This window comes from Palaemon carinicauda, chromosome 8 (genome assembly GCF_036898095.1).
Source record: "Palaemon carinicauda isolate YSFRI2023 chromosome 8, ASM3689809v2, whole genome shotgun sequence".
Classification (NCBI taxonomy): Eukaryota; Metazoa; Arthropoda; class Malacostraca; order Decapoda; family Palaemonidae; genus Palaemon; species Palaemon carinicauda.
The window spans coordinates 154747402-154762181 of NC_090732.1; the positions used below are offsets into that span (position 1 = coordinate 154747402).

At 34.8% G+C, this 14780-nt stretch overlaps 1 protein-coding gene across 1 annotated transcript in view; it reads right to left on the reverse strand.

Moving 5' to 3' along the window:
• Window positions 1–353: 353 nt before the first annotated feature.
• LOC137645504 (huntingtin-like) overlaps window positions 354–14780 on the reverse strand; it is a 330048-nt gene continuing 315621 nt past the window's right edge. Inside the window, 1 exon segment of the mRNA XM_068378310.1 lies at window positions 354–1878. Coding sequence (XP_068234411.1) covers window positions 936–1878 — 943 coding nt within the window. The 3' untranslated portion in view covers window positions 354–935.

Below are 14780 nucleotides of genomic sequence, written 5' to 3' on the forward strand. Positions count from 1 at the left end.
TCCATAAAGAACAGAAAAAAATTAAAGAACTATATCAAGGGGTTAATTAGTCTAATTGGAAAGCTTTAAGAGCTGATGGAATGACAAATTGACAATCTGATTTCTATTCTATTAATGTGACAATAATTAAAATGGGTCAAGAAACTTCTAAAACAAACTACAAAGATCAAGCTAATAACAATTCATCAACCACAGATTCCTTCATAATATGCAATGGGGGTTATGGAACATGACACAAATCAAGTAACATAAAAAGAGTACAGAGAAGTTTGATATACATATATACAAAATACAAACTTACAATTTTTGCAACATAGATCTACAGTAATTGGGCATAGCATAAATTTTTCTAAGAGAAGAATAACCTCAAATCACTGAAAAAAACTTACATTGGCAAATACCCTCACATACAACCTACTATATATCACAGCCAAGCAAAACAAGTTTGGACTATTCCAACATAAAGTATTTAACCCAGACTGGCTGTAAACCAATAATATTGATTAATGGATAAATATTTCATAAAGACCACGGACAACAAAAATTTAAATAATCTCATGCTGGTAGACAAATACCATATGATCTTGTTTAAAAACAAAAAACAAATCTAATATAGTATTTGATAACTAAAACCTATGATACTCAGAGAATATGTATGATGTATGAATATATATATACTTATACATATACTGTACATATACTGTATTAGCAAACATTAGAAATTAAAATATAGTCACATACAAATAAATATTCTTTTGAAACCCATTCAGGCAACACATGGCTAGAGTGCACTGATTATGAGATTCTAAGATGTAATATTAGCACAATGCTGATCACCCAGCAGAGCTATATAAAAAAAAAAAAATCAGTAAATCACTTCCGACACTTCAAGTCTTCTGTAGTGTCAAAGGAGAAAAAAAAATGTCAAAGCAGATTTACTCTTTTATACAATCTAATAAATCTTGATAAGGTGATCCAGGAGTAGCAACTGCCTGAAACACAGCTTCAAATTTTTCCTTTTGGTCCTGGGTAGCTAGACTCTGACGGAAATGGGAGGCAGACAAACAGAATATTTGAATGTCACGTGTATCTAGCTTTCCAAGACGGGCTTGAACTGAAGGGAATGCTGCTCTAAGCCATCTGTTACTTGATGCTGCTATGAAAAAGCAGGTTAAGCACCACACAGCAAGTGAAACAGGACTGCGCTGAGTGAAGTTACTAAGTGACAAAAGAACCCACTCTTGAACTAACCCCTCACCACTCTCACTAATGGCACCTTCAAACACTTGAAATAATGTTGATGCAAGGAGATGAGGGTGAGGTTGATGACTGGATATATACTCAGTAATGACTTTATTTAAAATCTGACTAGCAGGAAGAACATCCAACAGACATGGTCCAAGCAATCCAGCAATCACACCTGCTTCATGGGGGTAACCAACCCTGATACGATCAAAGAAAACGGAGAGTTTTTCCATCACAAGGAGGAGTGTTTCTGGGTCAGAGGACTTATCATCCCCTCCAACATCATGTATGAGAGATGAAGTGTTCCTTACATTAGCATAAAGAGCTGTGACAAACAGTGGAAGAGCAGCTAAAGATGTTGAGGGTGAACAATTCAACACTAAATCCATGACTAATTTGAAAATTACTTCTACAGTATTACTTGACAACTGTTGCACTAATACTAGTCTCTCAACACCCCTCAAGACTTGATGGAGCAGACGAGGTGTTGTAGAGGATGTCGCTGCTGTAGACAAAGCCATGTGGAGTGCTGTAGAAGGCAGTGTAGGATCAGGCAATGTCTCGTAATGTTCAACAAGATATACCCACAAGTCCCAAACAGCAACTTCGTGACTCTCCGATTCTATGCTTTTTCTGGAAAGATATAAAGCCTCATATACTTCAACTAAACAGATATGTCTACTAGAACCTAAAACAAATCTTGCACTGGATGACATTTTTAGAAAAAAAAATACGACTATAGTACACTAATAACAATTTTCATTTATATGTTAATGTTGTTATCAGTACATTTCCATAAACACTTACAATACATTTTAAGACCTGAGAGTTTTAAGATTTCTGTTTATTTGCATCTACAACAAAATACTGTTGTTATTTACTTCTTGAAGATATAATACATCAACAACAAATAAATCAATGAACGCTAGTTTACAGCAATATTAAATTATGTGTAAATACAGTAATCCTCAGCTATTACGGCCGTTCCGTTTCAGGTACCCCTGTGATAGCTGAAACCCCGTAGATGCAGAAAGCTACAGTATATTTTTTCATTGTTTTTTAAACTTCTCATATTTCACAATTTTATTTTCTTTACAAACTCAAGTTTTTATAAACCATCTTAACACTTATAAATATGTTATACAGTTGGACCTTGTTAATCGCGGTTTCTTGGTTTGCGGTTTCAGTGTTTTGTGGCCGAGAGAAAAAAAAAAAAACTTTTTGATGATTGTTTACCCAACATTAAGAATTTGATTTCTAATAGTTGGCAACAATATTGGGATGGCCAAGAACAATGCAATACCTATTCAATAAAAATTCTCATAAAAATTGCGATAAAATTCAAGCTGGGAGATGACTTCAAATAGCATGTGGTCCTTTACACTGCACGCCACTACACCCAGCTCTCTCTGTACAGTGTGTTTCCATTTACTGTGGTAAAAAATTACAGCTATATTTCAAATACACTGAATTTTGATTAAACTGATGTTTCACTTATCTGTATCCAATACTAATGCATGTAATATTCACATTTTAGTATTGTATTTATAATAAAAAAAAAAACCATAGCCAATTATATCTCATGTATTGTATACATTCAAATCAGCTGATCAAATCAGCGTAGTTCGTCATCAACCTATATTCACTTTCACATTATCTCACTGATATGACAATTCACTATAACAGAATTACCTCACTGATATAACCTATCATGCATATTAGTATGATATCTTCTTCACATTATTATTGTCCTTTACTTACTATTATTACATCCTTCATCCTTTTCTCAATTCCTTCCCAAATACCTTTCGTACATTTACTTTGCTCTCCCACACACATCAACAGCATATCTTTCCAATTCTTTTGATTCTCATTATTTTTCGCAATTTCATTCATCTTATTAATCATTCTAAACCACTTTCTTATCCCTCATTCCACATATTCCCATTCCTATTTTTCATTCTTCTTCTGGCATTTCCCAAATTCACTGATGTCGCCAATTTATTTGAATTAGCGTAGATTTGGCGGAAGGAATGTCTCCCCCTGTTTTGTCTCTTTGTCACATTGTTTCGTTCTTCTCTCTCCCTGGTGTTTCACTCAACTCTATCCAATAACAATAGATGTAATATTCACATTTTAGTCTTGTCATTTACAATTAAAAACAGCGAATGCATTCTTTACATTCAAATCAGCTGATCAACACTGCCTAGTCCGTCGTCAACCTCATTTTTAGGATCAAATAACTCCCTTATTATTAAGACATGCTACCGAAGGTTACTGGTATTTCATATTTACTAAAAGAAACAATTATTACTAGATCAATCATTTCCAACTAGCATATTAACTCCAATAGTTTTATATGGAAAGCTTCTCATATTTTAACAACTTGTACTGTGAGTTGAATCGCATAACGTTAACTGGAGTTTCATTCATATTGCCAATGCACAATATTTTTTTAGTTTTTAGCTCTGATGCTCGATTATAAAACCTCACTAGAGACTTTGCAAAGAAACAAAGATTTAATTTATTAGAGAGAGAGAGAGAGAGAGAGAGAGAGAGAGAGAGAGAGAGAGAGAGAGAGAGAGAGAGAGAGAGAGAGAGTATTAGTTCTCTCTTATTCGATGTCAGGATGCCTGAAAACATCAAATATTGATTTGATGTTTTCAGGCATCCTGACATCGAATGAGAGAGAACTAATACTCTCTCTCTCTCTCTCTCTCTCTCTCTCTCTCTCTCTCTCTCTCTCTCTCTCTCTCTCTCTCTCTCTCTCTGTCTTCATTATTTGATGTTTTCAGGCATTCTGACATCGAATAAGAGAGAACTAATACTCTCTCTCTCTCTCTCTCTCTCTCTCTCTCTCTCTCTCTCTCTCTCTCTCTCTCTCTCTCTCTTCATTATTTGATGTTTTCAGGCATCCTGACATCGAATAAGAGAGAACTAATACTCTCTCTCTCTCTCTCTCTCTCTCTCTCTCTCTCTCTCTCTCTCTATCTCTCTCTCTCTCTCTCTCTCTCTCTCTCTCTCTCTCTAAACATTCGAATTTGTTTTGGAAGCATTATTGCATTTTAGAAAATTACGATTATTTAAATAGTTAATGGTGCTTTAATAAAACATTTATGTGATTTTGTTTTACAATTCCGGATGTATTTTATCAATCTAAGTATTTTGGGTGCCGTGATCATGGCACCCAAAGTACTTAGATTGATAAAATACACCCAAAATTCAAGACAAGAGTACATAAATATTCTATTAAAGCTCAAATAACTGCTTAAATAATCGCATAATTTTCTAGAATGGAACAATGCTTCTCAAATAAAATCAAATATGAGAGAGAGAGAGAGAGAGAGAGAGAGAGAGAGAGAGAGAGAGAGAGAGAGAGAGAGAGAGAGAGAATTCTGTTTATTTAAAATAAACAATTGTTATCGAGGTATTTATATTTTTAGTTTATAAAATAAGCTGTATTTGTTTACAAAAGTATAGATAACATACGGCGCAAGAGACAACACATAAGTTGCGTCATGCTTCTAGAGTAGCGTCGTAGGCTATGAGTCTTGAACGAACTCTTTCAGTAAGTACAGTTAAGCTATACTGTAGTAATATTACTGTTCATATATTACAGTTATATACACTACAGTATCAGTCAGTATTAGGTTACAGTACTGTACAGAATCACTAGATGATGATAACTTTCTTATACAGAACAGTAAGGGGATGATGACGACTAGTTAAACTTTACCTTAGTACAATACTGTACTGTAACCTTACTGTGTCCATTACATTGTGTACATTGTACATATGATTATAAACTGTTGTAGAAACCAAATTAAAAAAAATATCATTCAATATTTACTGTGTTAATCATCAGCTCAGGCACCAGCTCGTGGCAAGGGGGCCAGTGACTTTTTAGGTTAAGAGTTAGCCCACCTTACAGTGGTATTTATTCGCGAAAATTCGCTTATCGCGCCTGTCTGTTACCTAAATATCGCGGAAAACGAGGCTTGACAGTATATTCTTAAAACACTTTTTATGCAGAAACTTCCTTTTACTGTAGACTGTAGGTGTAAATGAAAAAAAAAAAAAAAATGAACATTTGTTAACATATTTACTGCTCAGCCAGGCTATGTCGTTGACCAAATTATATGTCCATTTACTGTTGTCTAAAAATACTGCTGTATTTAAAATAAACCAGGATTTTGATAAACTGACGTTTCACTTAACTGCACCCCATGATACTTCATGTAATATTCACATTGCTTTCATATTATGAAATAAAAACATAGCTAATATTTGTCTATTCCTTTGTTCATGTTCATAAGATTGATTAAAATGATAATAATTTAAATAATTAAAACAATATTCATCATAACTAAAATAACAGTAAAAATAATAAATGAACATATAGATCATATGTTAATGAATGTTAAGATTTAAATTTTTCTAATTTACGTATATGTGAGAATGTCTTCAGTAAAAGTAAGTTCAAACTTACACAACTATGTAGGAATGGATTTCAGTTGTAAACCAAGGACCACTCTATTTACAAGATTATGCTAAGTGTTCTGACATAGGGTAACATTCTAGTTCTGTTTGGAAGTATAAGGATCTAGGTTTATACATTTAATATAAAAAATTCTCTAATCTTATAACTGCAGCAAGTCTTGTCAAGGCAGCAGTTAAAAAGAAATATTTATAATGTATCTTACCAAAAAATATCACACTACCCTTCTTCAAAGAAAATTATACTACAGTAGGGTCCCGAATTGTGAGAATTTGATTGATCAACGGCCCCACATAAACGGAAAATCGCACATTTCGATACACATAACAGGAACAATTCCATTAGGGCCATGGGAAACGGAAGTTATCTATTCAAACGTTTTTCCTACCCATTTCAATACTTTCTATTATGTACTATGCTGTATCTTTTCTAATACATAAAACATTTAAAATATTTCACAATTTTAATAACTTGAAAAAGGTCAAAATTACAACCAGGATGGGTGTAAATACCGTATATTTCCCTTTATAACACAACCTAAAATCGGGACAAATATAAATTTAAGTCATATCTGTTGTATAAGATGCCTGGTGAATAACAAAATCATCACTGTATAGACTACGTTTTGTTGTATCATTGAAAATCCAAAATCAACGATATAAAGGAGATTTTATATCACATGTTTCCTAAACACACCAAAAAGCACACCATCTAAAACAGAAACCATTATTTTGTTTACATTCATCTCTGATCACAACAAACAGACAAACACATTTACACATCTGTGTTCAGGTTAATTTTTGTAGCAATAGCTATCTTACCAAGTAATAAATGATGATTTGTTACTACTAATGTTGCTTTACTTACTTTTTCTTGTAACTTCGAGATAAGAGAAATGAATGCGTTTTACTGTACTGTATATGTTTTTCCTAAACACGCTTCCTAAAACAAAAACCTTCCGTTTGTTTACTGTACGCTCCATCGTCAATCATAATGAACAAACGAATGCATTAAACACAAATGATCAAAGTGATAACTAATGACATTGAACTTTTAGTAAATATTATGTTATTACAAATATTTTACCCTCCATATCCATATAAATTTCTACATACGTAACAAAACAGGAAAGCCATTTTGTTTGCGTTTAATCAACAATAGCAAACGGCCGTTATTGACTGTATGATAATTCATAATAATTCAAAACGGTTACGAAGGATAATCTTTCATTCCATATCTAAAATGATTTCCTAACTCCAGTTATAAGTCAGTTTGATAACATATTAACTTGTACCCATCTCATTTATAGAACCATCTACAAAAAAAGAGCAGAAAGTACGAGACTGATCTTCAGTCATCGAACAATTGGGTTACCACTATAACTGTGACAGAGATTGTACGAGATTGGAGAAAGTGATGATAATTTGAAGAGTTATGAATTTTTAATTGCAAATGAATACACTTAAGCCCTCTGCTATAACGTTCTATTACTATTGCCTATACTTGAAAAGCTGCCTAAATACATTTATCGTGGCCCAAATGACTGCTATAGCGCACCCTGGTTAACCGAGACATTAAAATACTGCCGGCTATGTCAGTGAGTATTTAACCGCAACATTGTGAAGAAACAACAAAGATTTCACTCGTTAAAGAGAGAGAGAGAGAGAGAGAGAGAGAGAGAGAGAGAGAGAGAGAGAGAGAGAGAGAGAGAGAGAGAGAGAGTTTCAATGAAAGTTATAAATGTACTAAATGAAAAATATGATAGGTTAAAAAACATTAGTGCTTTTGTAATATTAACTGTATATATATTTTGAATAAGTTAAGGAATTGTAAAAACAATACTGTCGAACTGTATTCGTACACACTTAATCTAGAGAGCGGCAGCTAGACATCAGCTGATCTGATCACAACCAAAAGTGAAACAAAGAAGTCAACAATAACCAATTGTTAAATACACACAAAATTTAAAACAAAAGTACGTACATAAATGTTTTATCAAAACACAATGAACTATTTAAATATTCGCAATTTTTTAGAATGTGTTACCTATAAAATAGTGTTATGTTGATGAAATCGGAAGCCGTGTTTAAAGCTGCGATTGGAAAGGAATTTATAGACAGTATAAATTTTTTGTGTCGTATTTAACCGATACTTTTTATGGAAACAAAGATGTTGATTTCTTCTTCTATATGTAAGTATTTTATAACACCACAGAGAGAGAGAGAGAGAGAGAGAGAGAGAGAGAGAGAGAGAGAGAGAGAGAGAGAGAGAGAGAGAGAGAGAGAGAGAGAATCAGCTGTTGCATTCGAATGCCGTGTTTTAGTTTGTTTCTTATACCACCTGAAGCGAGAAATTGCTCAACACAACTGACAATATAGTCATGTTAATTTCATTCTTAAACTCGGTTGCCAAAAGTGAACTAAGATTTTACTTGTTACACAGAGAGAGAGAGAGAGAGAGAGAGAGAGAGAGAGAGAGAGAGAGAGAGAGAGAGACAGAGACAGAGACAGAGAGAGAGGGGGGTATGAATAGTGGTAGGTAGAGAGTGAAAGGTTTTTATATACCTAATACTATACAAAAACAAATCTTTATAAAGGAAATCTATACTGATTAAAATATATAATAAAACATTGCCGACTCGTTACTGGAAGTTCAGGTATTCACTGCCGATAAACGAATACAGCCTGTGTGTGAAAACCTTCTATACTCAAAAGAAAAAAAAATAGTTTTTAAATAAACTGTACTAAACAAAACAAAAAATGCTTTTATATACCATCACTAGAATTATCAAAAGGTTAGAGAAAAATAAAGGTTGCTCAGAACGTAATCAAAACTCTGTTTACAACTTGTCAGCTGAACTCTTATAGTTATAAGTTAATTTCATTGTTGATTTGTAATTTTTCCTCAAATAGACATTTATCATGAAATTATTAATAAAATGTAAGGTAAATATCATCTGGTTACATTTATTATCAGGCACCGTACCTAGGCCTACCAATATACTTGAAAAGAAAATAGACTTGATATGTTTTGTGGTGCTTGACTTGCAGACTTTGAACAGCTTCGCAGATATAAGAAATTTGTTTCTGAAAACTTGCGACTGCATAAATGGGGAATCGCATAATTCGAACACACATGATTCGGGACCGTACTGTACCACTCTTAAAACATAATTCAAGTGTAAAATATGGTGGTTGAAAGTGCTATAATGAAAAGTATATAACTAGGATGTGCATTTTCAATCTGGAATAAATTTATGTATAATTACTGTATCAAACATTGTATATTTTTACATTAAATCTTTAACCAAACTTTAAATATATCCATTGATACATATTGCTTGAAAATCATCTACTCCCATTAAATACATATGATGAGGTTCAAGTTTATTCATTATGGTAGGAGCAAAGCTTATTGATTTAGGAAATGAAATGAGACTAAAAGGCTAAGAATAGCAATGAAGGCCAGGAAGAATGCAAGAAAAAAAAGCAAGACAGGAGGGGGAAATATAAAGAGAAGTACAGTAGAGCTGAAAAATGGAGAGAGAAGAGGCTTAAAGACTAAAAGAGGGAGCTGAAATACAGAAAAGTAAGCAGAGACAATGAGCTTATAAAAAGATACAAGCACATAAACTTGGAGTGTTAGGATTAAAGGTAGTGGGAAATATGCATAAAAATGAAATGAGGATAATAAGATTAAGAAATAAAATAAAGATAAGATATAAAAAAGGGAATAGGGATATAAAGAATAAATGTAGACTGAAATGAACAGTAGACATCTGTGAATAATAGAAACGAAAAGGAAAAAGAAAAGAGGGAAGAATGTGAGATGAAAAGTTATATAATACCTTTTGCTGAATTACATTCCCAAGAGTCTTGTCTTTCTATTCTAGTTATTTACTCTACAAAGGTAAGGATGTGTGCTTGTGATTTATTATACAGGAAGGAATCAAACCATATTAAAATGAAAATAATAAGTGCAAAATAATTAGATAAAAATTATGAGAGGACAAAAGAAAAATAAAGGGCTAATAAAATTGAATTTTGATGTAATAAGAGAGTAGATTGAAATTATACTAAAGTAAAAATTAATCATAACTATATTATATAGAACATTAAAAGAAATAAAATTAAATAGTTAAATCATACAGACTTGGCACATTGAAAAAGATAGAATGAAATTTAAGAGTATCTTATTAAGTGCTATAGATGATTTATGAGTTTATTATGAAAAGGGTGTATAAATAGGATTGGTAGTGTATGGCCCAATTACAATACAGTGAACTATGTGAAAACGATGTGGCGAGTTATTCAGGGTGTTAGCCAGGGTTGCCAGATTATTTCGACTGGAGTATCGTACATGAGCCTTAAAATTGTCGTTTTTCAACCCAAATTATCGTCCACACTCATACGCGTTGTTTATTGTTTACCCCTGTTCCTTTCATAGGTATACAGGTTTTACGTTAATTTTATAACTGGCCGAAGTTCTACCATTTGTTTTATATATATGTATGTTTATATGTATATGTAAATGTGTGTGTGTGTGTGTGTATATATATATATATATATATATATATATATATATATATATATATATATATATATATATATATATATATATGTATATATGAGCCGTTACTAGTCCACTGCTGAACAAAGGCCTCGGACTTTTTTTATCCACTTGCGTCTGTTTATGGTCTTTCTATGTATGTTCTTAAACTGGCGTCAGAGACCATCAACGACTCATGTGAGTATATACCTCTCCTCAGAAAAACTCTATTTCTTATGAGTTTAGCATCCGGCGCTAGAATTTCGGAATTAGCTGCCTTGTCAAGAGATCCAGGCCACATTGAGTTCCTTCCATCAGGAGAAGTTCTCCTCTCCCCAGACAAAGTCTTCTTGGCCAAAAATGAAGACCCTCAGAACAGATGGTCCTCTTGGAAAATTATCCCTCTCCCTCAGGATCCTTCCCTGTGTCCTGTTACCACTCTAAAGTCCTTTCTATCGAGGTCTTCCTATAAGACCTCAGGGCCCTTGTTTGTTAGAGAGCAGGGAGGGACTATAACTTTAAAAGGGATCAGGCAACAGATTTTGTATTTTATCAAACAGGCTAATCCTGAGTCTTTCCCTCACGTCCATGACATACGGACGGTAGCAATCTCAATAAATTTTTTCCATCACATGAACTTTGCAGATCTTACTAAATATACCGGATGGAAATCCCTGTCAGTGTTCAGGCGGCACTATCTTAAACATCTAGAGGCCCTTAAACTCGCTACCGTAGCCGCAGGGAGCGTGGTATCCCCCGAACAAATTAATTCCTAAATTTAATTTGTCTTGCCATCTTCTTCCTCTTACCTGCCTCACTTACAGTTCCTATCTTCCTCTTACCTGCCTCACTTACAGTTCCTACCTGAGTTCAGTTTGTTATGTCACAGCCAAAGGTCTCCCCATGTCTTAGGATATTGTTTATCTCTATTACTAATTATCATATTTACATTTTGTCCTGCGAACTGTATTCCTTTTATATCCAGTTTTATATGGTATTATCTATCTCTATTACTAATTATCATATTTACATTTTGTCCTGCGAACTGTATTCCTTTTATATCCAGTTTTATATGGTATTATCTACGATGTTCTGATCTCGGATCATAATTTTGATTATACAGTTTATTTTTACATTTTGCCATCCCTTCCTGGGATATTATACCCTGTCAGTTTTTGATGTTATGAAAAGACTATCGTCTACTACTACAACTCTTGATTAAACTGCTGTTATGTTATTTTGATTTTAATTCGTTCCCTAATATATACTGAAGTTTGGGTTCGTTTCTCTTGTACTATTTCACTGGCCGCCACAGGTTGAGCCCAGAAAAGGGATTTTGACGGAGGAAAAATCTATTTCTGGGCGAGAGACCTGTGCCGCCCAGTGAACCCACCCTAGTTGTTCCTCCCTGATCAGACCTCAAACTTGGGGTGCTATGGGGAGTGTTGGGCAAGCGTGGGTAGAGTTAGTAGTACTGGTCTGTGCAGCAGGAGTTGTTGAACGGCACCTCGCTATTGAGGGATTCCGAAGAGGAAATGTCTAAATGGTGCGAGACCTCTGATTATATTACGCCCCAGTTTATATCGACACCAATAGGTGAGCGAGCTAGTTCAACCTAGCATTCCTATGCATTTTTTTCTCTGGTAATATTATAGCAGTTATTCACCTTAGAAATGGTGCTTAAGGAGCATTTCACTGGGCGGCACAGGTCTCTCGCCCAGAAATAGATTTTTCCTCCGTCAAAATCCCTATATATATATATATATATATATATATATATATATATATATATATATATATATATATATATATATATATATATATATATATATATATATATATATATATATATATATATAGATATAGATATAGATATAGATATATATATATATATATATATATATATATATATATATATATATATATATATATATATATATATATATATATATATATATATGTATAGAGAGAGAGAGAGAGAGAGAGAGAGAGAGAGAGAGAGAGAGAGAGAGAGAGAGAGAGAAATACTATTAGATACATTTTATTATTTCACATAAACTGAGACAAAATAAAATGACCAATTTCCTTTAGATAAACCTAGCCTTACTTCACATCAAAATGAACAAAATTGAAATAAGCATTTCCTTCAGCTATACTCATGCTTTACATCAAAACAGACAAAATAAAAATGTTTCTTTCTTATAATATATCAATGAAAAATATGTTATTTTCATTAATAAAATAAATTTTTGAATATACTTACCCGATGATCATATAGCTGTCAGCTCTGCTGCCCGACAGAAAAACCTACGGGCGGAATACGCCAGCGATCGCTATACAGGTGGGGGTGTACATCAACAGCGCCATCTGTCAAGTAGGTACTCAAGTACTCGATGTCAACACAGAACCAATTTTCTCCTCTGTCCACTGGGTCTCTATTGGGGAGGACGGGTGGGTCCTTTAATTTATGATCATCGGGTAAGTATATTCAAAAATTTATTTTACTAATGAAAATAACATTTTTCAATATTAAACTTACCCGATGATCATATAGCTGATTCACACCCAGGGGGGTGGGTAGAGACCAGCATTACATGTTGACATTATTATGAGCTAAGTATTCCGTATTTCATTTTAGCAGTTATTCAAAATAACAAACATAAAATAAATAAGTACCTGGTAAGGAAGTCGACTTGAACAATTACTCTGCCTTTTTAAGTACGTCTTCCTTACTGAGCCTCGCGATCCTCATAGGATGCTGAGCGACTCCTAGGAGCTGAAGTATGAAGGGTTGCAACCCATACTAAAGGTCCTCATCAAAACCTCTAATCTAGGCGCTTCTCAAGAAATGACTTTGACCACCCGCCAAATCAAGTAGGATGCGAAAGGCTTCTTAGCCTTCCGGACAACCCAAAAACAATAATAAAACATTTCAAGAGAAAGATTAAAAAGGTTATGGAATTAGGGAATTGTAGTGGTCGAGCCCTCACCACTACTGCACTCGTTGCTACGAATGGTCCCAGAGTGTAGCAGTTCTCGTAAAGAGACTGGACATTCTTAAGATAAAAGACGCGAACACTGATTTGCTTTTCCAATAGGTTGCGTCGAATATACTTTGCAGAGATCTATTTTGTTTAAAGGCCACGGAAGTTGCGACAGCTCTAACTTCGTGTGTCCTTACCTTCAGCAAAGCTTGGTCTTCCTCATTCAGATGGGAATGAGCTTCTCGTATTAACAGTCTGATAAAATAGGATAAAGCATTCTCTGACATAGGCAAAGATGGATTCTTAACCGAACACCATAAAGCTTCAGACGGGCCTCGTAAAGGTTTTTAAATAGAACTTAAGAGCTCTTACAGGACATAATACTCTTTCTAGTTCATTTCCAACCATACGATAAGTTTGGAATATCGAACGATATTGGTCAAGGCCGAGAAGGCAGCTCGTGTTTGGCTAGAAAACCAAGTTGTAGAACATGTAGCCGTTTCGGATGAGAATCCGATGTTCTTGCTGAAGGCATGAATCTCACTGACTCTTTTAGCTGTGGTTAAGCATATCAGGAAAAGAGTCTTAAAGGTGAGATCTTTCAGGGAGGCTGATTGAAGCGGTTCGAACCTGTCTGACATAAGGAATCTTAGTACCACGTCTAAATTCCAACCAGGTGTAACCAAACGACGCTCCTTCGTGGTCTCAAAAGACTTAAGGAGGTCCTGTAGATCTTCATTGTTGGAAAGATCTAAGCCTCTGTGACGGAAGACTGATGCCAACATGCTTCTGTAACCCTTGATAGTGGGAGCTGAAAGAGATCGTTCTTTCCTCAGATATAAGAGAAAGTCAGCTATTTGAGTTACAGAGGTACTGGTCGAGGATACGGATACTGACTTGCACCAGTTTCGGAAGATTTCCCACTTCGATTGGTAGATTCTAAGGGTGGATGTTCTCCTTGCTCTAGCAAACGCTCTGGTTGCCTCCTTCGAAAAGCCTCTAGCTCTCGAGAGTCTTTCGATAGTCTGAAGGCAGTCAGACGAAGAGCATGGAGGCCTTGGTGTACCTTCTTTATGCGTGGCTGACGTAGAAGGTCCACCCTTAGGGGAAGTGTTCTGGGAACGTCTACTAGCTATCGAAGTACCTCGGTGAGTCATTCTCTCGCGGGCCAGAGGGAAGCAACTAGCGTCAACCTTGTCCCTTCGTGAGAGGCGAACTTCTGCAGTACCTTGTTGACAATCTTGAACGGAGGGAATGCATATAGATCTAGAAGTGACCAATCTAGTAGAAAGGCATCTATATGAACTACTGCTGGGTCCGGGATAGGTGAGCAAACTATTGGGAGCCTCTTGGTCATCGAGGTTGCGAAGAGATCTATGGTTGGCTGGCCCCAGGTGGCCCAAAGTCTCTTGCATACATCCTTGTGGAGGGTCCATTCTGTTGGAATTATTTGTCCCTTCCGACTGAGACAATCTGCTATGACATTCAAGTTGCCTTGGATGAAC